Below are 26,273 nucleotides of genomic sequence, written 5' to 3' on the forward strand. Positions count from 1 at the left end.
AGACAGCAATTAAAATTTTCAATAAATCCATACAACAAGCTCCAAACTAGCCGTCCTACATTCTCATTCAACGAGCCTAATTTTCTTTTCTTCTTTGAAAACATCTATAACTTGACAACAACCCCTTTCAGTGTTTTTCACAAAATTCAACTTAATCCAATTTCCTTCAATTCCATTTCCAATCATTTTATTTATTTTTTTCAAATTAATCCTTTGACACCCCTTTATAGCTTTATATCTCCATGGATGTTCACTGAGTATTAAAAAAAAAAAAAACTACTGTTTGAAAGCTAAGATCACCAATGGAAACACAAGTGGAGAAGGTCTATGTTGCAGTTGGGAACGATGTAAGAGATGGATATAAAACGTTGGCTTGGACGCTAAGAAGATGGAGTTTTCAACCATTCACCATAGTCCTCCTTCATGTTACTTACAACATTTCCACTGATTTTGTTTATACCCCATGTAAGTTCAATCATCAAACTTAGGGTTCATGTATATATTTTCGGTTTTATCTCTCTACCGAGAACTTTAACGGATTCACAGCATGAAAGCATCTCGGAGTGCTTGAACATGCAGAACCATGATAAACCTAAGAGCTTGTTCATGGTCTGACTCGACCCTAACATTTTTTTTTCACCTTCTATATAGTTGGAAAGCTTCCAGCAAGTGCAGTGAGTGAAGAGAAGCTGGAAATATTGAAGAAATATGAGCAAGAAAAGACTGAAAAGTTACTGTCCAAGTACATAGCTTTTTGTGGAAAGGTTTTTTTCTTTTTTCTTTTTTTTTAATGGCTATGGTGGTTGATGAGATTAGTTTTTTTTTTTTTTTTTTACTTTGTTGCCATTGATGATTATAATAGTTTTTTTTTCATAGGTAAAAGCTGAGATATTAAAAGTTGAGAAATATGATCAACCTATCCACAAGCTCATAGTAGATTTGATGTCAGGTCTTGAAATTGGCAAACTTGTAATGGGAATCACATTCATGAAATCCTCATCATGGTATGCAATTATATAGATCTTATATTCAAGTTGAATCTTTCTACGATTAAATTTAAGAATTCTGATGTTTCGAATTAATTTATTCCTTTCATAGGAGATCAAAGAGTGCAATTAGTGGAGCATTCTATGTTCATCAATATAAACCTGATTTTAGTGAGCTATACATTATATGTGGGGGAAAACTGGTGGTCCTCAATGGGAACATCAATGAAGGGTTGACGGAAGATGATGGAGGAGGGATCATGGTTGCAAAAATAAAAGAAAAACCAAGCATTAAAAGCTTGTTAGGAAGAATTTTCTGTGAACGCCGAAAATGTTCGTCCCTTCCGTCAACAAACCAAGATTCGGTGAAGGATCGGTGGGACAATAATGTGGAAGAGCTTGAAAACTATTTCCAGCAATTGTTGTCCTTGAATTTGGATGAAGAGATTGATATGTTACAAGCTAATCCCATGGAGTCAGATACACCAGAAAGCATCAATTCTAACATGGTGAGATAAGAACCATTTTTCAATGTTTGCAGCAGGTAGAAAATTTTTGTTGTTTATGCCTAACTAAATCCTGTTTTGCCAACAATTATCTATGTTCATTTCTTGACTCTAGAGGCACATGACAGGGACAGGATGTTTAATTATGTTTGGTCCCTTGTCTAGATTTGAATGTCTTGTCTTTTACCTAATTCTATAATTATTGAGCATCCATCATTCCATTTCCATGCCATAAGGAAAATGGTTGCATGTGGTAGGATTCCAACCCAAAGCTGCTAAATGTCTGCATGAATCAACTGAACTAAACATGCATTTAAGACAGTGATTTTCTGACAATTATGTTGATGAGTAATTGGACAAAGCATTGTCTTATTGACAGAATGATGAAGAAAAAATGGAAGCTGTGCAATGTAAGATAGATGAAGCACATGAGGCTATTATTTTGAAGAAGAAAGAAACTAAGGCTGATGTTGAAAGACATGCAAAAGCTAAATCGGCTATAGATTTATGCAATGCCAAGGTATTTTTTCAAGCTCTTTTGATTTTGTTTCGTGTGTGTTTGGAGCCATAAATTCATTCATTTTCTTTTAGGCTGAGGATCTCGAAACTCAGATAAAAGAAGAGGTCACCCAACGGTTAGAAATTAAGAACGTATTGGACATTGAAAAAGAGAAACTATTTGAAGTTAAAAGAGAAGTTGAAGAGAGCAAAAATAGGCTTAATTCATTTAAGGATCTTCAAGTTGAACTATCAAATAAACTTCAGAAATCAAGTCAAGCAAGAGCAAATGCTGTGGCTCAGTTGGAAATGGCTGCAGTTACAAGAGCTAAGATGGTAATGGAAATCGAGGAACTGAGGCGACAAAGGGATGTTTTTCAACGCAGGATTGAGTTTTGTAGAGAGAAAGATGCACTCAGAATGGTTGCACGATCAAACGAGTTAAGATGTGGTTACAGAGAGTATATGGCCGAGGATATTAGATTGGCGACTGATGATTTTTCGGAGCGTTTGCGATTAAAAGTGAGTGGAGATTGGTCGAATGTTTATCGAGGACGAATCAATCATTCAACGGTTGCGATCAAGATGCTCAATTCTGTTAATGGAATGTCTCAAGAAGACTTTCAAGCTAAGGTATGAACGAGAAATGACTACTTGTTTTAGTTAAATTAGTTGTATCTAATCAGACAGATAGTCACATATATCTGAATAAATGTCGAACGTGAATATTTGTAGGTGAGGCTTCTTAATGACTTAAGACATCCACATTTGGTTGCTCTAATGGGATTCTGCTCGGAGCTGACATGCATAATCTATGAATACATGCACAATGGTAGCTTGAGAGACATTTTATTTACCCCCCAAAGGAGCTGTAGGAAAATAAATAGAAACCGAGTCCTTTGTTGGTATGATCGGATCAGAATAGCTTGCGAGGTTTGCTCGGGCTTGAGCTACTTGCACTCGGCAAAGCCAAGGCCCATAGTTCACGGTCATCTAACCACATCCAACATTCTCCTAGACCGTGACCTAGTTGCAAAGATTAGCGGCTTTGGCTTGAGACAGCACCATGATCACTATGATATAAGATTGGATATTCGAGCTTTTGGGGTTTTATTGATGCATATGATAACTGGGAGGAATTGGGCGGGCCTGATCGAAGATGCGACAGTGGAGGACCAGGCAGCACTCATTAAGGTCTTGGATGAGAAAGCAGGGAAATGGCCTTCGGACTTGGCAGTAGAACTTGCAAAAATATCTATGAAATGCATGTCGGTGTGCCGAAGGGCGAACCCAGATTTGCAGATTGCAACAGTAATGGAAGAACTACATGAGCTGAAAAAGAAAGCTGATGAACTGAGGGCTAGAGGGGGATTTGAAGTGGTAAGCAATGAGAACGTAAACAGTGAAGACTCAAATGAGGCACCAAGTGTTTTCCTCTGCCCCATATTCCAGGTTTGATTTTAATGGCAAATCCCTAAAAAAAAAAAAAACTCTATTCATTGCAATTAGACATTTCAATCCTACCCAACACAATTTGACCATAGAAAAGCTAACCCAAGTACATTCAACCCATACCCAAGTTGACTTGAACTTAAAACCAATTCGAACCTAAAAACAATTCGACCAAGTTAACTTGAACTTAAAACCAATCCAAACCCAAAAACAATTCGAAAGTAATTTAAAATGATGCATACCTAAAATAACCGAACTCGAAATTGACCAAACCCAAAACGATACAAACCTGAAATTCACCCAAACAAAAATTGAATGGAAATTTTAAAACACAAATTGACTCAACCTAGATTCACCCAACCCACATCCAATCGACAAGTCCAATTACAATGAGATTTTGGTTATTGTTTTGACATGTTTGAATGGTATTTGTGGGTGCAGGAAGTGATGAAAAATCCACATGTGGCAGCTGATGGGTTTTCATATGAATTGGAAGCCATAGAAGAATGGCTGAAGATGGGGCATGATACTTCTCCCATGACAAATTTGTGTCTTAAGCACAAATTCCTGACCCCAAATCACACCCTTCGTTCCCTCATCCATGAATGGCAGAACAAAGGAGCAAATTTGCCTTGTTGAATTAAAGATATTTCCTTGTGAAGATTTAAGGATTTGGCATTTGAGTTTCTTCATAGGTTATTTATTGCTTTTGTCTATGACCCAATAACAGTGCTACCCAAAGCATACCAGTGAAATCATCACATAGCCTAGCCTCGTTATCCAATAAGTTTGATGTTTGAATCTCGCAATCCCGAGCGGCGAACTCCTTTGTATAATAAATCAATGTAAACAATATCAAATATATATATAGAGTTCAAGCTGTTTGATATGTTTCTCTTGTGCAGCTCTTTGGATCAGTCATTGCTATTGATATAACAAATACGCATGCTTTTCATTTTTACCATTTTGCTAGCATACAGTACAATCATGTTCATCCCAATCAGTACATAATATAGGAAGTAATTATTCGACGTTTCAGCACAAGACAGCAAAGGAAAACAAATAATTTCATCATATTTGCTCATGAAAATACGACCATTACCTCTTAGAGAACACCTGGGTATCTTCTTGCAATTATTTGGAGAACTTTGCCGTGTTACTGTGACGCCTTCAACAATTCCATTCAACTCAATACAACCTGAAACTAGAACACAACAAATACTGCAATTATACTGGGATCTTTTAGCATGCAACTCTTATGCCTTCAATGAACCCATTCAACAATGACCCCATTCAACTCAATACAACCCGAAAACTAGAATGCAGAAAAAATATTGCCACGCTTGCTCTTTTTCCATTCTAGCTCTGCTAAAAGGCCTAAATGATCACAAATTAAGTAGTAATCAAAGAATATGATATAGCCCTCCAATGACAGAAAACTTCCACTTGATATGAGGCTTCTCAAATCAATATAAATGAGATTAAAAAGGAATCACAAAGACAAAACATCAATTTCTAGAACTCATTCAACTAAGCAACTCCAAAGAGTATTATACTTAGATCTCCGCCTCTTAAGCCTTCAAAGACTCCGTTCAACTTGATACAACCTGAAACTGAAATGCAACAAACACCTTGCCGCCCTATCCACTTTCCCTTTCTCTGTTTTCTTCTCACTTAGCTAATGCCTAAATTTGCACAACTTAAACACATAATCAGAAAAACATAATTTAGCCCTCTAATGCCAGAAACTTCCACCTAATATGAGGATTCTCAAATCAATATCAATTAAGAAATTAATTGAGATTAAAAAGGATTAATCGCGATGAAAAAAGAGCAATTTGTAAAACTCAATCAACTAAGCAGCTCCAAAGAGAGTTTAATTTTAAGCCTTCAATTTAACCACAAACAAACATAATTAACACCTACTTAAACAATTTAACACAAGAAAGGAGTAATATAACTATTTTCCGTAAAATACCAACAAATTTTTGAGCTCCCCAAACCCTAAGAGCTAGAAACAGAAACCTTTTACAATTTCAAATCAGTTAAAATGTAATTCCTTCTATCTATCAAACATGATCAACACTCACAAAACAACATCATCACCACCAACAACAAAATATTCTAAAAGGAAATATTAACAAAAAGGTATTTTTGTTAAAATCGCCGAAGGAAAAGCTGTTTCTTTTGTTTTTCATTTAGCAGGAAGCGAAGAGAAGAAGCGCGCCACGTATTCTTGCTGCTCGCGGAACCGTTGTTTGAGGTAAGATTCGAGGATCTCCATGACGGAAACGAAACGCTTCATTTCCTCGAGTCGGCGAGTGAGTTCGGCTTCTCGAGCCCTGGCTCGTTCGAGTCGAGCCTCCGTCTCGGCTAACCGGACTCGGAGCGTATCCACCACCAATGCGTTGTTGTTGTTGTTCCGCGGCGGACGGTCCGGTGAGAGAGATCGTCGGTGATGACCGTAACACATTTTCTCTTCAGAGAATTTTTTTTGTGTGTGGAGATTGAAACGTTTGTCGTTTCGAAGGATGGAAGAATGAAGGAAAAGAAAGTTTTGGTTGCAGAGTTATTGCGAGCGAAAGAGGTTTGGTTACAGCACGTTTGAGATCAATGATGGATGTGCTCATCGTTTGATCTGGACCGTTGGCTGAGATTACTGGAATTGGTGTCGTCTTTTGATGGGTCGGGTTGACCGGAACAATGTTGGATTGATTGAATCGAACGGCTTGAAGAAAGCATATGTGGTGGGCCGATCAAATCTTAGAATAATCGTAAATGTAGTTTTTAAAAGGGTAAACTACAGACTAATCTATGATAAGTTTTCGTTTATCTCATTTAACTAAAACAAATTACAATTTAGTCACTGAACTATTTAAAAGTTTTTATTTAAGTCATTAAATTATTAAAATTGATGCTATATGACTTACTCTATTTACACTATCTGCACTAATCAAAAGCTATTTTTCCCTTTCTCTTGTACAGTCCAATTATTTTTCATGAAACAACTTTGGACGTCATGAATCTGTGAACCAAAATTCAAACAACTTTTTTCTTCGATCTCCGACACTGACTATTAAATTGACTTGGATTTAAAGTATGTTTTTTTACTTGTCGATGGTTACTGATCTATTATATCGATCACCAAATTGTCATTTTGAGTTCACTGGTGGAACTTTTTATTTAAAAAAAAATTTAACAGTATAGTGATTTAGATAAAATTTTTTGAATAGTATAATGACTTAAATGAAAACTTTCAAAAATTAATAATTAAATTTTAACTTTTTTAATTAAATGACCAAAATCAAAACTTAACTATAATTTAATATTTAATAGTGTAACTATCATTAATCGAATTGTGAGGTATATAATAAATGTAAATTTTACTTTTTGAATTTAAATGTACATAAATTATGCTAAATATTAAATATTAAATGAATTGATCCATTACAAGAACACAATATAAGAAAATAAATATACAAAAAATGCACTAAGTAGAAATAAATATATCAAAATAAACATAAAACAAATTATTAAGTTACAAAAATTCATATAAATTTGTAATAATAAATTTATAATAATACTTTAAATATGTAAAAATAACGCGAAAATAAAAAGAAAGGCCGCTGTCAATTTTTGAAGGTCAAGCTCTTGATGTATTCTACTTTAAGATATGTTATAGGTTATTTAGTAGTATGATATAAATATGAGTTAATTACTATATATGTGTCTAAATTAATATTTCCATTTTAAGCTAGTCTCGAGACTTTAAAATATTTTGATTATATTTTCAAATTATTGAGGTTATATTAATAAAATTTTTCGCTATTAAAATCATTTATTTAACTATTAAATGAAACAATAAATTTTATAAAAATTTAAAGAAAAATACCAAATGGAAAAGATGGAAATTTTAAAATGAAAATTAAAAGAAGGAAAAAGTTATGCTAGAATGTTTTTAATTTTTTTAATCATTCATTTATCTTTTTATTAAAATATTTTATTTTTCTTAAAGAAAATCATTTAAAATTATGTCATATAAGAGCTGTCATGTTACTTAATAATTAAAATTAATAGTTTTAATAACAAAATGATGTAATTGATATAATCTCGATAGTTTATGATGTAGATAGAATGTTTTCAAATTTATGGACCAATTTAGAATGAGGTTGTAGTTTGGGGGAACTATAGTGCAATTAACTTTGGGCTTGAACCAACATCCCTACACAAATAAACATCCGTATTGTATGTTTCTCCTCCATTCTTTATGTTTCTTTATGAAAGTAAAATTATTATTTATTATTCTTTTCTTTTGAAATGGGTTTTTGTTATGAATGATATTTAAATGATTAAAGATTAGTGTTATTTAATATGTTTGAAATTTGATTAAAATAGTGATAGAAAGTGTTATTAATTTATTGTTGCTGATTATCGAGTCTTATTAACTTATTATTGTTGAACGCTTGGATTATATGTTTTGAATTACAAATTTTAACTAATTTATTGTTATACTATTCCACAACATATATTTAGTATTGAAATTTGGTACAATGTATATCGGATAACTTTTAAGCATCGTATGAAAAAAAGATTGTTTTATAAATAGTTTTACTATTAATTTATAGATGTTATTGTGAAAGCAAAATTGTTTTAGTACTTGTAATAGTGCTTAGGATAATAACCGTGGTGATAACCATGATGTTAATAAATTTCATGTATATTTTAATATGATTTTTTATTGTAGCATATGTATTATAATTGGAGACTAACCATGACAATAATATGAACGGATAGATTTTGAATTGAAATTCATTCATGTTTAAGATATGTGAGTTTTATTCATGCAGATGTTTAACTTTGAAAGATATGACCATTAGAATATGATAATTTTATGCACCTAAAGTTGCAAGATCACCTATCTAAAACTCATTGTGATCAAATGCACATGAAGTTGTAAGATTTTAAAATCGTAAGTGAGTATAACTCTGCAGCAATTAAGATAACTTATGTTATTGAAGGTCATTGGTTATGTACCTATTGTACGCCTAAATATTTAGTTAAATTCTATCAAGATTCCATCAAACGGAAGGGAGACAATGCAGAAACGAATAATAAAAATGATATTAAATCAAATTTAGCATGCTAGATTGATGATCGTGATAAAATTAAATAATAAAGGGATATTGGCACTGTCTTTATGATGGAGATCATTTTAGATGTTAGCTTGTTAATTTTAGGATTTCTATAATCTATATTGAGGAATTTCTTGTTGTAATCTATTTGCTATTCATTACTAGCTTAAGTATATTATTTTATTTTAATATTTATATAAAATCTTACTGCTATATTACTTAGGGTTGTATGTTTTTTTGTAAAAACAAAATTTCTAAAAGCGTGAGTTGCATCATTTTTATGAATTGTAAAACTTATTATTTGGTTCTTGAATATTTTATTAGTAATAATTCTTCTTACCACAAGAAGTGAAAATATAAAGATAAATAAGATAACAACAAAAATTCTCAATATAACCTTTCAAAGAAGAGAGACAATTTATGGAAAGTTGTTGGTTATGTACCACTCCTATCTTACACTTGTATCCAATAGATAATACAATAGTGCATACTATCATTAGGGATAAAAGGCATTTTTCTTGTTTGGTAAAGAAACAAACTAACCTTTGGTGATACATTAATTTAAGGCTCCAAAAGAGCTGATATATTATTAACTTATATTCAATGTGGTAATGAAACATGTTAATATTTCATAGTACAAAATTAATTTAAGGCTTCAGAAGAGCTACTACATTGTTATCTGAAGAAACAAAACGATAATTAATGTATAATGTCTTAGTCAGTCTCAAAGAAATTATTATCTTTTAAAAGGGCATACGTTGTAACGGATACAATATTGAGACTATGGATGAGGAGGTGATTAATTTCCATATATTAAATCTATTACATTGGGTAAGAATTTTGTATTGAAAATTATCGTATTTGCTCTAGTTTGAATTGTGTATATATTAGCATGGTTAAATCACACGAGATGGTAGACCAAAAGTTTACATTAGTAATGTTGAATAACATGCATAATAAACAAGAAGTTTACTAGTCCACATATACAAAATAGTTGAAATGACTGGTTAACCATCCCGATCAATATGATGCGACAATATAAAAATTTATATGTATATTTATTAAAGAACAAAAAGATTCTTCATTTATCAAGTGTTGCTTATTCTCAATGAAGATTTATTAAACCTACTAGCAAAAGTTGAGATCGAATCTCTTGCATTTTTGAAAGAAATATGAGCTTATTTATCCAACAAGTGGATATTTTGATATGATTTTAGTAGATGCATCTACAAGATAATTATATGTGAGTTATCAAATCATAACCTGTAGTTTGTAAGATTACTTGTTTACTAATGTGTTTAAGAAAAAAACCTTAGATTATGCAATCGAGACAATTATTACTAATGTTGGTAAATTTATTTATCAAGTTTTTAATGATAATTGTATGTTAGATTGTCAACGCAAGTAAATATCACAAAGCTTGATGTTTATGTATATAAAATGGTTTAAAATTAATAATTCAATGCCTCCAGTTAATAGTTAGACCATTACTGTTGAGACAAAACTTTTTGTATAAGGATACGATATTTTATATGAATATACATTTGCACACATCATGTTAATGAGTTATAACAAATACTCTTCATTATAATTGGATTTAGCCAATAGCCAAATACAACCCATTTTAGAATTTTGTGAATGTACAGTATATATTTAAGTCACTTCACCACAATGCACAAAATGGGTATTTAAAGAAAATTGAGAATGTATATTAATTATGATTTTCCTTGTATTATTGGATGTTTTAAACAAATTAAAGTTCAATTATGACATGAATTTATTACTATTTTGATTTGACATGTTTTCTTAACATCAAAGGGAGAAATAATACTAGGTGGATGAAATAATTACTTAGAATGAATTATCATTATCTATATCATCGTAGAAAATAATATTAACTTGATGATTCACTTCATTACAAATTAATTACCAAATGCATTCATTGACACGATAAGAATAACCAAAGTATTACGTATTAGCTAATGTTTTAAAGTCCCAGAGGACAACCTATTTAAATAAATGAAAGTATAATTATTGTTGGAACTCGGAAGAAAATCAAAATATATTTTTCTAAAATTCTTCCAATATATAATATATTATTTTTCCATTAATTAAGGATTTGTACCATAATCAAGTGTAATGCATACAAAAATGCATAAAAGCAACAAGCAGATGGAAAGAGCAAGCCATGGAGAACAATACAATTAAGTTAGCTTTAAGGAGTTTACTTAATACATATTAAGTATTTGTAATTTCTTTCCATTAAATAGAATAGATTTTTTTATTTAAAATTTTATGTTATTTTTAAAGCAATTAATGTCTTTATTATTTACCAATTATCTATTTCTGTTTATTATATATGAAGTGTTTTTATTTATTTTAATATTAATATCTTTGAACAAATAAAATAATATTTCTATTTCTATTTATACACATCTAAATCTACACTTACTATTATACGTATTTCACCATGAGAAATGCTTAATGTATTTGCAATTTAACATTATTTTATACTTCGTATTACACCTTCTATGTAACTATATTAATATTACGATGATTATTTGGAAAATTTTATTACTAAATTATTTGATAAGAATGGGATGGCTTTCGATTTGTGCCTGATATTTAATTTTATCTTAAAAATATATCATTTTCTATATTATTTATAATATATCTTATTTTCATAATTAATTTTTATTATTTAGGTAAAAAATAATTTTAATTATTTAATAATATTTTTATGGGTAAATTATAAAATAATCATTTTGTTTGTCTTAGATTACATTTTAATCACTTATGTTTGAAATGTTACGTTTTAGTCACTTACGTTATCATTTTGTTACGAAGTGGTCACTCTACCTTTAAAATCTGTTATCTCCCTAATGGCAATCCTATGTGACAGTTCAAATGAGTTTTAATTGCCAACTTGAATATTCAGTTACTAGGATGAAATTAGGTTTTTAATTAAATAAATTTAATTTAACTACCATATAGGACATCCAAGTTGACATTTAAAACCCATTTAGACTGCCACGTAAGATCGCTATTAGGGAGGTAATGGAGATTAACGATAGAGTGACACACTCGTAACAAAATGATAACGTAAGTGACTAAAACGTAACATTTCAACATAAGTGACTAAAATATAATTTGAAACAAACAAAAGTGATTATTTTTATAATTTAACCTATTTTTATTCAGAAAACCTGAAAAATGGGCTTTAGCCCGCGTAGTATAAATATATTGCTAACTCGAACTCCCTACTTCACAAGCACTCTTCAAGAACATTCAGCGGGTTCTCGAAGTGTAATAACCAAAACAACTCGGCCGTTTCAACCACCGCATACACCGCCGTCCATGGCGACTCCGCCACCATTCTTGAACTCAAACAACCCCAATCCCTTAACTCAAGCCTCCTCACGCCTTCCGGAGGACACCGTGATCTACTCCATATACCCAGACAATCCCCTTTCCCAGGACGCCCTTCAATCGCTCCACCTCCAAATCCTCAACGCCGTTTCCCCTTTCACTACCTCTTACATTTGGCAGCACGAGCCTTTCACCCTCTCCATTGCCTTACACCCTTTCCCTCACCTCAAAGGTCACCTCCGTTTCGGTGACAATTTAAACGACGAATGGTTCACTGTTTTCCTCCTCTTTCGAGTCTCCGTCGCTTTCCCTTCTGTTTCCATCCAAGTTCACGATTCTGATGGCGAGTTTCTTTTGATTGAAGCGGCTTACCATCTCCCCCGTTGGCTAAACCCCGAGAACTCTCAAAATCGCGCGTTTATCCGACGCGGGAAGCTCCATATCATCCCCCAAAGCGCCCTCCCTAACCCGACTCTAACCGAATCCCTAAATTTCTTAATAGAAAATGAACAAGCAGCGGTGGCGCCGGATTCCGTGCAATATGTCATCCAGAATCGAATCGCTGGTTATCCGGAGAAGGCGAAACTGAATACCCATTCCGTGAGAGTTCGGGTCCCGGTTTCGGTAGCACGCGTGTTTAAACACGCTCCGTCTTTGATTTCGTTAGCGGTGGAAGGGTTCTACGACCGGGACATGGATTCGATGAAACATGCGGCGAAGATGGAACGGTTTTTGAAGGGACGGAAAGGAGGAGAAGAGGAGATGGTTACAGTGACAGTTAAGATGTCGAGGGCAATGTACGCGCAGCTGATGCAGCAGAGGTTTCAGGCGCCGAAGTGTTATCCTATGCCGGCGAAGAAGGGTGACTTGGAGGCGGAGCTGGGGATGAAGATAGCTTGTGGGCTTGAGATGATGTATCAAGAAAAGAAGAAAGAAGGGGAAGAAGGGAAAGGGAGTGGCTGGAAAAAGTACAAAGAGAGTTTGGAGAAGAGTGGGTATTTCAAGGGCTTGGTTCCTGGGTCTAATGAGTATACAAGGTTAATGGAGAATGCTGAAGAGTATTACAAGAACAGTTCTTTGTTTTCCAAGACCCGGTATGTCATTTAGTTTCTTACCTTAATCAAATTGAATTTGATGTTTATTAGTTCTTTTATTGAGCCTGAGCTTGTGGTTATTCTTGCAGTGAAATGTTGAATGCTCCTGTGAGACAAATAGATGAGATTCTTTCATTACCATATTCAGCTGATGAATTCAAGAACGAGGATGCTCCACCTTCAGATGACGATTCTTGGCTTTACAGTGGAGAAGATGAGTTGAACTCTGCTCTACAGGATAGACAAAAGGAGATGGAACTTTACGAGCTTAAACGTGAAAAGAAGAAGTCGAAGGAGCAAAAGGATACTGGTGCGTCATCAAGCTTGAAAGGCGAAGATTTTGATCTTAGTGAGCTTGTGAAAACCATGCAAGGCTTCATGCATAAGATGTCAAGCTATGAGGGAGCTGAGGTTCATAATGACAGGTTGGTGGAGCTTTTAATCAAAGCTAATTCTGCTATGATTTGTTCCTAATTTGATTTTTAAATGTAGGGATATGTTATGATCCACTGCTAATTCTGTCAAGTTAAAATAACATTTTACCTCCTTATGCAGGGATCCTAAAGAGGTGGAACTTGATGTGGAGCGCTTTATGAAAGATGTGGAGTCGGTGATGAAATACCAAGGTGATGAAAATGTGACTCGTGATATGGATGACGATGGAGGTTCTTCGGACATGGATTTTGGTATGAACCTTTTATCACTTTCAAGTTACAGTTCATATTTTTATAGGATTTGCCTAATTGCAATTTTTTGAGCAGACAATGTTAGCTAGTCATAGAAACGTATACGAGCTAACTAGATATCTCACACAGAAAAGCCATTATATCTCTAGTGCAAACAGGATACATACATGATTGCTTTCTTCATGATCTTTGTGGAACATATATGTATGGTATACTTTATTTTTTGGCCTGAAACTTCATGGATTATTTGTAATTTAGATATGGTAAATTTCATGTCTACCAAAACACCTTAATATCTCAATATATGTCTAAATCTATATGATTTAACACCTGAGAGACATATTTCTCTACGTGTTTCTAGGATATTATTTTTGGGAATGAGTGAAATTTTGCTGACGGTTTATCTTTTGTAGTTCATAGTTTAAGGCATTTTTTCTGCAAATTTAATGCCCTCTCATTCGACCGTTTCACCTCTTCCTTTAAAACACAATTGTCAAAAAGGAAGTTGCCTTTTTTATTTGTCGGTAGCGCAACAAAACTGCCCCTTTCCCTATTGCATATACGTAACAATACTAAGCAGGTGCATTAGCATATGATCAGGGAATGAAATGTCCCTATCTAATTAATGTAGGGGCTGATTCAAATTTATTACTGAAAGCTGCAGATGAGTCTGAGGATGGAAGTGACATGTCTGATCATGAGGATGGAGAGGATTCGTTCATGCATTCTTATTCGGATGTTATGAACAATGAACTGAAGAGTACTACCCTCAAGAAGAGCTTCGTTCATGCAAACGAGCAGACCTCCGTTAAAAATGAGGTATGTTTTTGTCTTTTGCATTGGGATACTCTAGTGGACTTAAACGTGATATGCCAATATTTTATAATCCCTGCCATGCATTCTGCTGGTCGAGAATCTAATTGAATTTCTGGCATTTGCTATCCTGCCTTGCTTTAGATAGGGCATGAAAACATGTAGAACATTGTAAATCTAGACTAGCTCATGTCCTAAGTTAGCTACCAATGTATTTCGGTCTTTGTTTATGTGATTTTACCAATGGTCGTTAATGCGTGGAGATAGCTTTGCAGGGAACATCGAATGCAACAGAGGATATGGATGAAGAGTTTAGTCCAGTGGATGTGGATGTCAACCTTGTTAAAAACCTTCTTGACTCCTTTGCTTGTCAACAAGGACTTCCTGGTCCAACTTCCAATTTGCTTGGGCTGATGGGTGTTAATCTTCCTAAGGATGACAATAAGGGCAAATGAGTTTGTACCAGGGAAATAATAGGAATTCATTGTAATTTACGTGTAGCTGCTGCATCCTTCTTGTAACTTAAGGTAGCAAATTGCTTTGAGAATCAATTTAATACTATCTAGAATCAATAGAAAACTACAAGTTGTATTTCCGTCAAAGTAGTCATCACCGTACTGTGGACGGTATCATTATACATGTGAGATATGTATATAAAAGTATTACAAATATCAAATAATGAAATTAAATAAATCTCAAATATAAAATAGTCATAAAAAATAAAATTTTGATGAAAAAAAATATTTTAAAAATGTTGCTGATATAGATTCAAATTTTGTCATATGTAAATTTTAAAATACAAAAAAATACTTATGCCACTAGTATGATTGGTATGGATCGGAATTCAACTGGTACGACCAGTATTGAACGGAATATACATGGAACGTTTCGATCGGTATGGGTGGCACAGGAATGACACCGAGTACCATGATTACAGGTCTTACAATTACTGTCTTCATATCTTGTCTTATAATTTGACAAAAGTTCCAATGCTCTGCATATTACATGAATCTGGGATTTTGTGTTACTGCTTTCTAAAGTGAGGATTATAAGGAGACCTGGGAGTCTTTTCATTTGCATGATTAATAATATTTTGCGCTCATCTCTATGTTTTATTCTTTCAAAACATGGACCCGCACCAAGCATTTGAGATTCTGTAATCACCAACCACCACTGGTAACTCCAACTCCAAGGAATCCAAATTTTATCGTAAGGGTACTTGTATAATAAAAAATCTAGAAACAGGTTCATGTCTGATCGAATGGCACTCATCGAATCAGTGGTGAACACGTTCATTTTACCAATAATCGTTATTGCCTTTTACATTGTCTCTTCTCTGTTCCAATTCTGTCTCTTTTGGGTTCGTTAAGCAAAGAACAATACAGAAGAAGTGGTGCCAACAGCCAATGATCTCATGAAGAAAGAGCTTCCTTTGGAAGAAGACTCTGGTTCTTTCTCAAGATATTAAGACTGATCTTATTCTTGTTGATGTTGTTAATGGATTCTGCACCGTTGGAGCTGGAAATCTGGAAAAACTAAAATTTTTAGATTTTGCATGTTTTTTTAAGGAACTGTATTAATTATTTTGGACAAATGGCAATCTGGGTTATTCTGTTCTTTTTTTCTTGCTTATGCAGGCTTCAATGAAACCTGATAAACAGATATCTGATATGGTTGAAGAATCTGCAAGGCTAGCGAGGCTATTATGTGAGAGAAAATGGCCTGTTTTTGCTTTCCTTGATTCCCATCTTCCCGATATTCCTGAGCCTTCGTTTCCTCCCCATTGCATTGCTGGAACTGATGAAACCAGATTGGTTCCTTGTACTTGATATGACTATACTTATGATTCTTATTTATTCATTTGTTCCTTTCCATTATATGAAGTCAATGACATGTATGTTTGTGTATTCTAGCTCTCCAATGGCTGGAAAATGAGCCTAATGCTAGACTTAGATGCAAAGATTGCATTGATGGTTTCATTGGTTCAATTCAGGAAGATGATTCCAATTTGTTTGTAGATTGGGTTAAGAAAAATCAGATCAAAACTGTAAATATTTTTTCCAATGATCACAAACAGAGTTCAGTTTCCTATTGTTCTTTGTATTGTTATATATGGAAAGACTACACATAATTCTTGATTGGATTTTCGGTTCACTCTTACTTACCTTTTCTGGACCGATATGTGTACGGGATTTCGTATCTTCTGCTTTGAATCGTAGGATTCTGACCCCACTTGAGGATGTTAATGCGTACTCTGGTGCTTGTGCAACTTTCGATCTTCCGGTTCATGTGGCCAGAAATATCAGTGGTGCTTTGGTTCATCCCCATGTACTTCAAATCATAGATGCACATACTTATGCAAAGAAGTATGAAAACCTGATATTGAAGAAAACATATAGTGGGGGAAAAGTTAAAGCAACTTACATGCATTTCAGATTCACTTACATATACATAGATATGCCTCGTAGTCGTTAACTGTCACCTTCAGCATTTTTAAGTAGAGTAAGGTAGAGAATTATAATGTAGCGCAAACAGATAGAGTTCCGTAAGAACCTTAAAAATGCAGAGGCGATGCCTAGATGGAGACACGATAACCGTGACGTCGTATTACTATGAAGATGTTTTAAAGTTCCTAGTCTAAAATGAATTCAAATGATTTGCTCGGAGGTCTTTCATCAACCACAATGATTTTTCTCATTTAAACTTCTGAATGAAACGTAAAAGAAAACTCGGTCTGCTTGTTTGTTTATCGATAGAAACTCTTCGAGAATTTTGTTCTTTGGCAGGATCTGATGGATCACATTGGTCTATACATGGCCAAAGGTAGGGGAGCAAGGATTGTATCTGAGGTCTCAGTAGCTACTTTATAAGACCCCATGTTCATATGGCATGTAAGATTGCCAGAATTGTGTATTATATGTGAATTTTAACTCATATACGAGCTGTTTTAGGGCTCGTCACGTAGGCCATTACACTGCAAAAAACAAGCACGAGCTGTTTTGTACTTGATAGGTCCTTATGATAAGAGGGAAATGCAGCAAAAAATAAGAATAGAAAGAAACAACTATTCCATTCATGGTGATTATAATTACAGGTTATAAGCCAACAGAAAACATGCCTCTTCCAATTCCTAATGAAAACGAGAAAAAGGAAAAAGTGTTGACCTCTGTGAGAGTGTCAATGGAAGCAAAGAAGAGCAACTTTGAAGGTAACACAGACAATGAAATGTTTTACCTACTGCTACTACATCCCGAATTTATACTTCCAATACATTGCAGGGTGTACACAAGAAAATATGGATGTCTTTTGCTTCTTTGGTTTGACACCGAAGATAAATGATCTCAAAGGAATTCTACTACGACTATCTGAGTGGGGTAGTTGGCCGCTTCGATTGGCCTTGGATCTTGAAAGTTCCCAGTCATCTATCAAAATTTCCAGGGTCCTCTCGATTTCGAGCTGCAGGGTTCTTGCATTATCTAAACCGGCTTCCAGTTCCTTACCAACTTTGTTATTCTCTTGTTTCATGTTCAAAATCTCGCCTTGGAACTTTGCTGCTTGGTAACTCGTGAACCTGATCTCATCGTCTGCTGCACTTGCTTTTAATGCCTGTGTAATCTCTTCTTCAATGTCACACAAAGACGAAAACCGGCTCTTCAGTTCATCTTTCAGTAATAAGCTTCTCTCGACCCAACTGTTCAGTTCTGTCTGAACTTCTCCTAGGTGTTTGTACAAGGGTCGCACATCTGATATTAGCAGAGATTTCCCAGTGCTATTTCCATCTTGCTTTAGTCGTTCATCGAGTTTCGATATCTCAGCCTGTAAATCTTTCACTCCGGTATTGAACTTAGGTAACTCTTGGAATACAGTGCTGAATCTGTACCAGAACTCCAAGTTCTCATTCAGCAGTTCATCGATGTTTATTCGGAAATTTTCTTCAATTTCTGAAATAGGTTGAGGCTGATCGCTCAGCATCACCCCAATGTCTTCATTTTGTTCCTTTCTGGATGGCGAGTTCAATGAGGTTTCAGTCACTATCGGCATATCAGAACTTGGTCTAGGTCCCGCATATTGATCGGTATTGTTGTTGTCATTGGGACCTGTTCGACAAAGGTTTAGTTCCCGACGTAAGGATTGGATCTCTTCATCTTTTGTGGCATTGCTGCTTTTCAGCTCCTTTAGCTGCAACGTTATCTCGAACAGGCTATTCTGGTTATTCGTCTCTACTTCCACGAGCTGCTGCTTGGTATCCTTGTGGTTACTAAGCATTGTACTGTTTTCCATCAATAAGTTCTTCTCTCTGTTTTCCATACCTTTCATGAACAACTGCTTCCAATCCGGTTCGCCTTCGGGTACTCTCTTGTGTCCTTTCGATTTAGCTACGGAATGAGTGTCTACTAACATCGAAGAAGCTCGCGAATCAACTTTGCTCTCTGTTATTCGGTCTTCGGATTTCTTCGAATCAACTTTGTTCTCTGTTATTCCCCGGCTAACACCACCTTCATTTGTAAAAGCAAGGGAGTCTTCTTTTTGTACTGAACCAACAGCAACCATCTCTGTTTTCGCACTCCGAATTCCGCAGCCATCACTTGCATACAGATTCCGGCTCTCCTTTTCTTCAGACCCTAATTCGGATTTCACATCGGCTGATGCATCAGCAACCTCAATCTCCTTGCCTGCATTCACTTTTGACGATTCGATCTCATCTGGCTTCACATTACACAGTCTCCCTGAAAGGTGATTGATATTACAATGTGCTTCGATAAAATGAGTTCGGAGATCATTGTTTCGATCTTCAACAGTCCAGTTCAAGTCCTGAATCCGATGCAACTTCTCCTCCATTTCCTTTACCTTGTTCATCAAATAATTTCTTCCATCAATCAATGTGCATTTATCAACTTCCAAAGCTCGAATCTGGGCTTGAAGCTCATCGGTCTCTGCACTAAGTCTCTCGATAAGAGCCGATTGCGAGGAGACTGCCGTTTCTAAGTTTATCACCTTGTTCACAAGTTCATCAATCTTGTCCTCCATGTCTGGCACACTCAATGATTCACCGATGCCAACTTCAAACTTCTCCTTCAGCGTCTCCATTAAGGACTCCATGTCCTCTCTCTTTTTGGTACTGTCGCACGCTTTATCTTCCCTGGCCGATGGCTTTTCCGAGCGGAACTTGTTCTTTAAAGCGATCAACTTCTCCCTGGCATCCTTGATCCTTTTCTGCTCCACTCCGGCTTCCACGACTGATCTCTCTTGTTTCTCCTGCAGTTGAACCAACGTTTCTTCGCACGATTTTAAAGCCGTTGCAGCCATCACATTTCGAGCCTCATCGTCTTCGATGACCCTACCTACACCGAATTCGTCTTCCAAGCTACAAATTTTTTCTTGCATTTGTTTGATCTCATTATCTATTTCCCAGTACTTGGCCAATCCACTTTCGTAACTACTCTTTGCAAACTCTTTTTCGGTTTGCATTGCCAGGATTCGTTTACAGAGCCTATCGATCTCTTCGATCCCCTCGGTCTTCGTCAACCCGGATTTAGCAACTGCATTGGTAATAGCCTTCGTTGATTTCTTACGCTGCATATCCTTAGTAGCTGATGTTATTAAGCTCTTCAACTCTTTAACAGGTAGCTTCGGAACCATAGGGCTACTGCCTTTCGAGTTCTCCGTAGCCTTGTTCAAGAAACTCAGGGAGTCATATTCGTCTTCATCGTCCATAGCAAACTGGACTCGATCCGGAAAAACGGAAGCGATGGTGTTGTTGGCATTTTGCAGCTCAGTCGATATGTGATCGTATCGTTCAGCTAAGGCACGGTAAGCCCTGTACGATTCTTCGACAAAATGAATCAATTCTGGCCTCTTTTTGTAGTACATTTCAGCTCTTTTGGCAAATGAATCTCCATCTTCTTCTATGAGTTTAAGCACTGATGTCACCTTCTCCTCCATATCTGCAAATTCCATTGTATTTTCTTACAGTTTTTACAGCATACATACATACATACATACATACATACATATGTTCATACCCAAATTTCATTTTTTAAAAAAAAACCCAGAAATTATTATGCATTAAGCATGAAATTGAATATAAAAACATATAAAATACCTTCAAGATTATGTTCCAACCATTTTGACTGCTTTGTTCTGATATGGCTAGCCCACCACCATGAATATGCATTGCTAGCAGCTCTCTGCAACATCTTTGTAACATATAAAACACTTGCTTTTTATTTTATCTTATTTCTATTTTGCATTGAATTATTTGATTTATAATATACACTTATCAAAAAGTGTGGAAAAACAATAAATTTTATTACAAGCATAAGTTGTTTAAGCTAACTAGACCTATTTACGGGTCTAGTTATAAAAATATTGTTTTACTTAAAATTGAACTAATTCAATTTGATTAATTGATTTTCAGTATTTTTCATATTTTTTATTAAAATAATAATTTGAACTGATTTAGTTTTTTCTTTTTAAAATCAATTTCAGGCCTACCAAATACTTGCACATAAAGCTAAGAAATAAATCTAAGTTATGAAGCAAAGTCAGGTATTTAAATGTTATTTTTAGAAAAAAAAAATTCAGCATTTGTAGTTAACTGGGATGGTTGGATTTTAACCAAATATTTAAGTTAGATTAACCACTTCAAATAAAAAGCAGTATGAAGATATTTTAGAATTATATTAAAAATTCGGTTCATTGCATCTACTAAAAAGTTCAGTTGATAATCACAATGGGTAACAATGTTTACTACGACTCAGCATTGAATCAAATCGAGTTTAAAAAATTTTGAGTTAATCGAGTTGATGAGCCTTATTTTATTATCCTCATTCGATTTAAATTTTTTTCGAATTGAGTCGAGTGAAATAATTTTTGTTAAATTAAAGAATTAAATATATCAAATTAAAATTTTGTTATAGTATAACTAATTTCATGTTAGAACATATAAATTTGAAACCATAGACATTTGAAAAACTTTTCAAAGCAAAAAAAAAAAAAGATGTTTAAATATTAATTAACATATTTAGCTCTCAAATTATTATTTTAGAAAATTTTTAAAATTTTAACTTTCTTTATATATTCTTTAGAACTTTTAAAGTTATTATAATTTTTTAAATATAAAATTTGAAGTTTTGTAAATATTTGAATTTAAATTTTTTTGAATTTTTTGTTGAGAGAGATCAATTTGCTTATTTTCAAAATTGACAAAGATCAAAAGAGTATTTATACAAATATGTTATTCGAATGATTTAAGTTATTCAAATTATAAAATTCAACTCGATTCGAACTCGAATAACTCAATTCAATTAACTCCAAATTCAATTTTTTTATTTTTTAAAATTAAATCGAGTTTTACTTACCCTAATATTTTTGTTATGCTTTATCTGATTTTTTTTTATGTAAAACATGTTGGAAATTGTATTTGCTTTGAAATTTTAATGATAAACTAAAAAATTGCGTGATAAAAAAATAAGTGTTGAAAATGAATTTAAATTATAAAATTACTTGATATATTATTTAAAATTAATTATGGAATATAATTAAATTATTTGATAAATATAGATTTTAAATTATAAAAAATCTATATTTTATCTTTAAATCTTAAAGATTTCATCTTATTATAAATAAAATCAACTTTTAAATGTAAGGTTTTATCTTTAAATCTTAAAGATTTCATCTTATTATATAAGGTTTTATATAATATTAAGATAAATAAATCATAATTAAATAATAAATATCTCTTATCTACTTATTATTTTTACATTTTTTATAGAAGAAATCTATCAAATTGTTTTTATTTTAAATTGGGAGTGATTTGATTGGTTTGGTGGGTGAAGATAAAATTAGTAGTTTAATATGACCATTTAGTTTATAATTTTTTAACATTATTACAATTCTTGAATATTTTTTATTTAATTATTAGAATAAATTACACCAAATGTCATTAAATTATTAGTAAATTTATGCTTTGGTCACTCAATTTAAAAAAATTACAAAATAGTCACTGAACTACTTAAAATTTTCATTCAAGTCGCCGAACTATTAAATCGATATTATATGGCCTTCTTTGTTCACACCACCTACATGAATCGAGAGCTCACATTTCTCTTCTCTTTTACAGTTCTATCTTTTTAATGAAATAACTTTGCATATCATGAATCCGAGAACTAAAATACAAACAACTTTCTCATTTGATATTCGATACTAAACGTCAAGTTGACTTAAATTTGAAATATGATCTTATTAATGAGTACTAATCTATTAACTTAGATTGAGATTTCACTGTTTTGATACGACATTGTAAAATGACGACAGGCTTAGATGGAGATGGCAATCGTATATGGCGAGTACTTGGGTAATTTTAACTGTTTGAGACTTAAGAAATCAACAATGTAAGAACTAAGAATTTTGGTCCTCACTCTCATAGAACATAGTATTTACAAAATTGATATGATGATAGATATACTTTGTTGGGGGGGGGGGGCGTGGTAAAGATCAAAATTATACAGAGTAGCAGTGTGCTGGAAGCAAGGATTCTTCATTTCTTGCATATTCACATTAATATTATTTACAGAAAAAAGAACAACAAAAGTTCTCCGCCGTGTTTTTGCAATTCCGCGGAGATCATTTCGAGACTGCACGTAAGCAAGAAGGGAGGATGATGAACCAGAAGCCAATACAGATCCTCATCTCTACTCAAACCGGCCACTTCTTTTATATATATACACATTATTCACCGATACTATAATAGGAAACTTCGCCTACGGACTAGTGTGACTTGGTCAGTTCAGTAGTTCGGGAAGGAAGATAACCATTGCTGCACCGAGTTGCTTCCCTCTGCATGTTTTAAGCCAAATTGCAGAGAAAAAGTTTGTATAAAATTAAAAACCTTAGTTCCATGTCAAAGGGCAGCAAAAAGTACATGTATTAACATCGTTTAAAAGCTCGGAAGCACCCACAAGAACTCCGATATGATGGAATCCATGAGAGTTAACTCAAAGCCTCAATCAATGACATAGATTGATAATGTACGAAGCAGCGAATACATATAAGACTAAGGTCTCGACATTAATTGATACCTAAAACTATAAAAGTTCACTAAGGTAGAAGAAGCTAGCACCCAATACATAATGGCAACAAAACTGATCCTGTAAAGTTCACCGAGACATTTGGACATGTTCATCGATGATTTACCAACCAAATTATCTTGGAATGGCATTACATGTGACTGGAAATCTCACCTTAACATATGCAAACAAAGAGGACAATATCCACCATGAAATAAGAAGGGAAAAAGGATATAACAGTTTCTGCGAAATACTTTTCATATATTTAAAGGTACTTTAACCCTAGAGGTTGATCTCTACCGTTTTCAGCCAAGTTCAAAGCAACATTGTCAACAAGTGCACGTGTAAGGCCCTTGTACTATGAGCCGGATTGTATTTTTTCCCATCTACTAAAGAAAATGAACAAATTAATCCCTATATATTAGATCAAAGAGAAAATTGATCCTTATAGTTTAGCACGAGACACAAGACACAAGTGACACAGCTCGTGTAACTATCTAGGTATTTCATTAGTCATGACAGTTTTTGATGACAGAAATGAATAATTTTTTCTTTATAAAAAGGATTACTTTTCTTTTTTCCAATTTAGAAGGTCCAATTTTCATTTTTGAGTAGAAAAGGCAAAATGCAATATACCTCCTCCATGGTACTTTTATCGAAACACTTGTGCTGCAACAAATTATGTGCAGTGACCATTCAAGCAGCTATACAAGCTCCATAAACACTTGTTCCATTATGTTCCCTAGTAAAATGGGTTTTGACATGTAGGCTTCAAAGTCTATGGTGCAGATAAAGATGCCACAAAAATAAGATAAATTTTTATTAGTTCCACCACTAAGGTGATTCTAAGTGTCAATCCACATTCAAACAAACTAAATATCAGAAATGAAAAAGATCCATATAGGAAAAACAAAGCTTTTACCAGAAGAGAACCCAGTTGGGAGGTTCTTGATGGCACTCAAGAGCTGGTTATTAGGGCTTTCAACAAGTTCTTTGCAACCAGGTCTATAACATGGAACCAACACAGCAAACCCATCATCATCATCTTCACCATGAAAACCAGGACCATGTGGTTCTTCCCACCCAATGGACCATTCTGGACCATCTGATTCATATCCAGATAAATGCACACCATCTGATGGAACCATCACAAGGTCATATTCTTTATCAACCACTCTCCTTTCTTCATTACCTTGCCAATTTGGTTTTCCTTTAGTTGAGGCTATTTTTGTTGGGAATTTAACAGTTTCATGCTCTCGTAAACCTAAACCCCAATCAGAAGAATTTAAGGAAGATCCATTTGAAACAAGCTGTTTCTCCTTATTTCCACTATTACCCCAAAACCACCATGGAAAACCAGGGAAGGAAACTGCCATGTTGAGCAACTTAGAACGCCATTGTTTTGCAGTTAGACACTCAATTAGGAAATGGTCAATTGAGTTTCAAAAATTAGAACAAAATTTTGGAAAGATATTAAATGAATCCAACAATTTTTTCAATCATAATTAAAGTCAAAAGCTTGTAAATTAAGCTCAAACAAATTGTCTTTCTCTTCAGATTCTTCCTTTTTTGAAAAAAGGGGAAAAAAAAGAGAGAAATTTATCCAATCAAACAAGCCTTTTTCTAATATCACTGTTCTTTCCCCCCTTAAAGTCCACTGTTTATGACCCTTTTTCTCTTAGCTCAAAAATTGCAAAATTTTCTACTTCAAAAAAGAAAACCCATTTTTTAAATTAAATAAACAGCTAAAAAGCTCAAAAAATTTTATAATCGGAAAAAATCCGATTTTGATTCAAAAAATGACCTTCTGGTAAAAATTGGGATAACCCATGATCGGAAAAGGACCAACCGTTGATTTTCAGCCGCTATTACCGACAAAACAAGCGGTCGGAGAAAAGAAATTCACCGGAAAAAAAAATCGAAGCTTTTAAAAAAAGAAGCACGTTGAATTCACTGATAAAAAGGGGTAAAATTCAACAAATCGGAGACGAAGAGAGAAAGTCTTTTAACCAATGAAAAAAAACTTCAAAAGGGAAAATCGAAAACCCTAAAATTTTACGATCTCTCACTCATCTCCATTTTTTTTCTTTTTATGATTTTTGCTTTACTTTCTCTCTCAAGATTTTCTCTTTCAACTGTGACGATGATGAACTGATACCTTCGTCTTCTTCTAAAATTTATAGAGCCAATTCTTTTAATGTAAAATAAATCCGACGGTCTAGATGCAACGGCGTAAGTTAGTGGATTAAACAGTTTTTTTTCTAAATATATATTTTAGTAATTGGGTAAAACTATGTTTTTAACCGTTGATATAACGAAAAGTGGAGGATCATATACCGTCCATATTTGCTTACGTGGTATGATAAGATCCAATCATTGCGTGCTAGCGAACACAGAGTATTTAAGCTTCTAACACGTGTAAACAGCTCAGCCTTGGGGTTTATTTAATACTAAGCGAAGGTTTAATTTTGTATTTAGTCCCTTTATTCATTGAAGATTTAAAATTTAATATCTTTATTTTAATGACAAGAATTGATAGTATCTCTAGTTTTTATTTAATAATTGAAGTCCAGTAGGATCATGTTGCATTTTTAAAATGATTTTTCCTCATATGATCAATTTAAATTCACATGGAAACAATGTAAATAAATAATATTATCAACGTTCAC

The 26,273-nt window shown here is 33.7% G+C and overlaps 5 protein-coding genes and 1 pseudogene across 11 annotated transcripts; 3 read left to right on the forward strand and 3 right to left on the reverse strand.

Annotated features, from left to right (window-relative positions):
* On the forward strand, window positions 1-4,331 carry LOC108466384 (putative U-box domain-containing protein 50). The gene is made up of 8 exons (XM_017766708.2): window positions 1-465; window positions 652-764; window positions 877-1,004; window positions 1,099-1,495; window positions 1,872-2,012; window positions 2,084-2,623; window positions 2,726-3,442; window positions 3,884-4,331. The coding sequence occupies exons 1-8, from the start codon at window positions 303-305 to the stop codon at window positions 4,079-4,081; spliced, it is 2,397 nt and encodes a 798-aa protein (XP_017622197.2). The 5' UTR covers window positions 1-302; the 3' UTR covers window positions 4,082-4,331.
* A 1,045-nt stretch (window positions 4,332-5,376) lies between these two features.
* LOC108463986 (protein SKIP34) lies at window positions 5,377-6,087 on the reverse strand. Its single transcript, XM_017764032.2, has one exon. The coding sequence runs from the start codon at window positions 5,913-5,915 to the stop codon at window positions 5,637-5,639; it is 279 nt and encodes a 92-aa protein (XP_017619521.1). The 5' UTR covers window positions 5,916-6,087; the 3' UTR covers window positions 5,377-5,636.
* A 5,754-nt stretch (window positions 6,088-11,841) lies between these two features.
* Window positions 11,842-15,229, forward strand: LOC108461700 (protein ecdysoneless homolog). 5 transcript variants are annotated; one of them, XM_053023839.1, is made up of 5 exons: window positions 11,842-13,037; window positions 13,127-13,462; window positions 13,593-13,723; window positions 14,355-14,542; window positions 14,804-15,229. In XM_053023839.1, exons 1-5 carry the CDS (start codon window positions 11,932-11,934, stop codon window positions 14,948-14,950), a joined length of 1,908 nt encoding a protein of 635 aa, XP_052879799.1. In that variant the 5' UTR covers window positions 11,842-11,931; the 3' UTR covers window positions 14,951-15,229. The 5 variants fall into 5 exon arrangements, with proteins under 5 accessions (XP_052879799.1, XP_052879796.1, XP_017617126.1 ...); XM_053023836.1 differs by having other exon boundaries at window positions 14,812-15,229; XM_017761637.2 differs by having other exon boundaries at window positions 14,382-14,542.
* Window positions 15,230-15,448: 219 nt separating this feature from the next.
* On the forward strand, window positions 15,449-17,406 carry LOC108466383 (nicotinamidase 1-like; annotated as a pseudogene).
* Window positions 17,407-17,594: 188 nt separating this feature from the next.
* Window positions 17,595-20,773, reverse strand: LOC108466382 (protein NETWORKED 2D-like). 2 transcript variants are annotated; one of them, XM_017766706.2, is made up of 3 exons: window positions 20,640-20,773; window positions 18,586-20,481; window positions 17,601-18,519 (listed from the first exon to the last, which is right to left on the reverse strand). In XM_017766706.2, exons 1-3 carry the CDS (start codon window positions 20,731-20,733, stop codon window positions 17,780-17,782), a joined length of 2,730 nt encoding a protein of 909 aa, XP_017622195.1. In that variant the 5' UTR covers window positions 20,734-20,773; the 3' UTR covers window positions 17,601-17,779. The 2 variants fall into 2 exon arrangements, with proteins under 2 accessions (XP_052879806.1, XP_017622195.1); XM_053023846.1 differs by having other exon boundaries at window positions 17,595-20,481.
* Window positions 20,774-22,973: 2,200 nt separating this feature from the next.
* Window positions 22,974-25,788, reverse strand: LOC108467297 (uncharacterized). Of its 2 annotated transcripts, XR_001868802.2 has the most exons (3): window positions 24,527-25,788; window positions 24,241-24,382; window positions 22,974-23,374 (listed from the first exon to the last, which is right to left on the reverse strand). XR_001868802.2 is itself a non-coding variant. In XM_017767908.2 (2 exons), the coding sequence occupies exons 1-2, from the start codon at window positions 24,978-24,980 to the stop codon at window positions 23,325-23,327; spliced, it is 504 nt and encodes a 167-aa protein (XP_017623397.1). In that variant the 5' UTR covers window positions 24,981-25,788; the 3' UTR covers window positions 22,974-23,324. The 2 variants fall into 2 exon arrangements, 1 of the variants encoding a protein (XP_017623397.1); XM_017767908.2 differs by lacking the exon at window positions 24,241-24,382.
* Window positions 25,789-26,273: the final 485 nt, after the last annotated feature.

The sequence above is a fragment of the Gossypium arboreum genome, chromosome 2, assembly GCF_025698485.1.
Source record: "Gossypium arboreum isolate Shixiya-1 chromosome 2, ASM2569848v2, whole genome shotgun sequence".
Lineage (NCBI taxonomy): Eukaryota > Viridiplantae > Streptophyta > Magnoliopsida > Malvales > Malvaceae > Gossypium > Gossypium arboreum.

Excerpts from the sequence above, each read along its gene's own strand:
- LOC108463986 (XM_017764032.2), bottom strand. The coding sequence starts at position 5,915 with ATGTGTTACGGTCATCACCGACGATCTCTCTCACCGGACCGTCCGCCG.
- LOC108466384 (XM_017766708.2), top strand. The coding sequence starts at position 303 with ATGGAAACACAAGTGGAGAAGGTCTATGTTGCAGTTGGGAACGATGTA. Across the intron at positions 1,005-1,098 it reads TTCATGAAATCCTCATCATG|GAGATCAAAGAGTGCAATTA; the intron begins GTATGCAATTAT and ends TTCCTTTCATAG. Across the intron at positions 2,013-2,083 it reads TAGATTTATGCAATGCCAAG|GCTGAGGATCTCGAAACTCA; the intron begins GTATTTTTTCAA and ends ATTTTCTTTTAG.
- LOC108467297 (XM_017767908.2), bottom strand. The coding sequence starts at position 24,980 with ATGGCAGTTTCCTTCCCTGGTTTTCCATGGTGGTTTTGGGGTAATAGT. Across the intron at positions 23,375-24,526 it reads CCCAACTGGGTTCTCTTCTG|AGGGAAGCAACTCGGTGCAG; the intron begins GTAAAAGCTTTG and ends TAAAACATGCAG.
- LOC108466382 (XM_053023846.1), bottom strand. The coding sequence starts at position 20,733 with ATGTTGCAGAGAGCTGCTAGCAATGCATATTCATGGTGGTGGGCTAGC. Across the intron at positions 20,482-20,639 it reads GTTGGAACATAATCTTGAAG|ATATGGAGGAGAAGGTGACA; the intron begins GTATTTTATATG and ends TGGAATTTGCAG.
- LOC108461700 (XM_053023836.1), top strand. The coding sequence starts at position 11,932 with ATGGCGACTCCGCCACCATTCTTGAACTCAAACAACCCCAATCCCTTA. Across the intron at positions 13,038-13,126 it reads TCTTTGTTTTCCAAGACCCG|TGAAATGTTGAATGCTCCTG; the intron begins GTATGTCATTTA and ends TTATTCTTGCAG. Across the intron at positions 13,463-13,592 it reads GCTGAGGTTCATAATGACAG|GGATCCTAAAGAGGTGGAAC; the intron begins GTTGGTGGAGCT and ends CTCCTTATGCAG.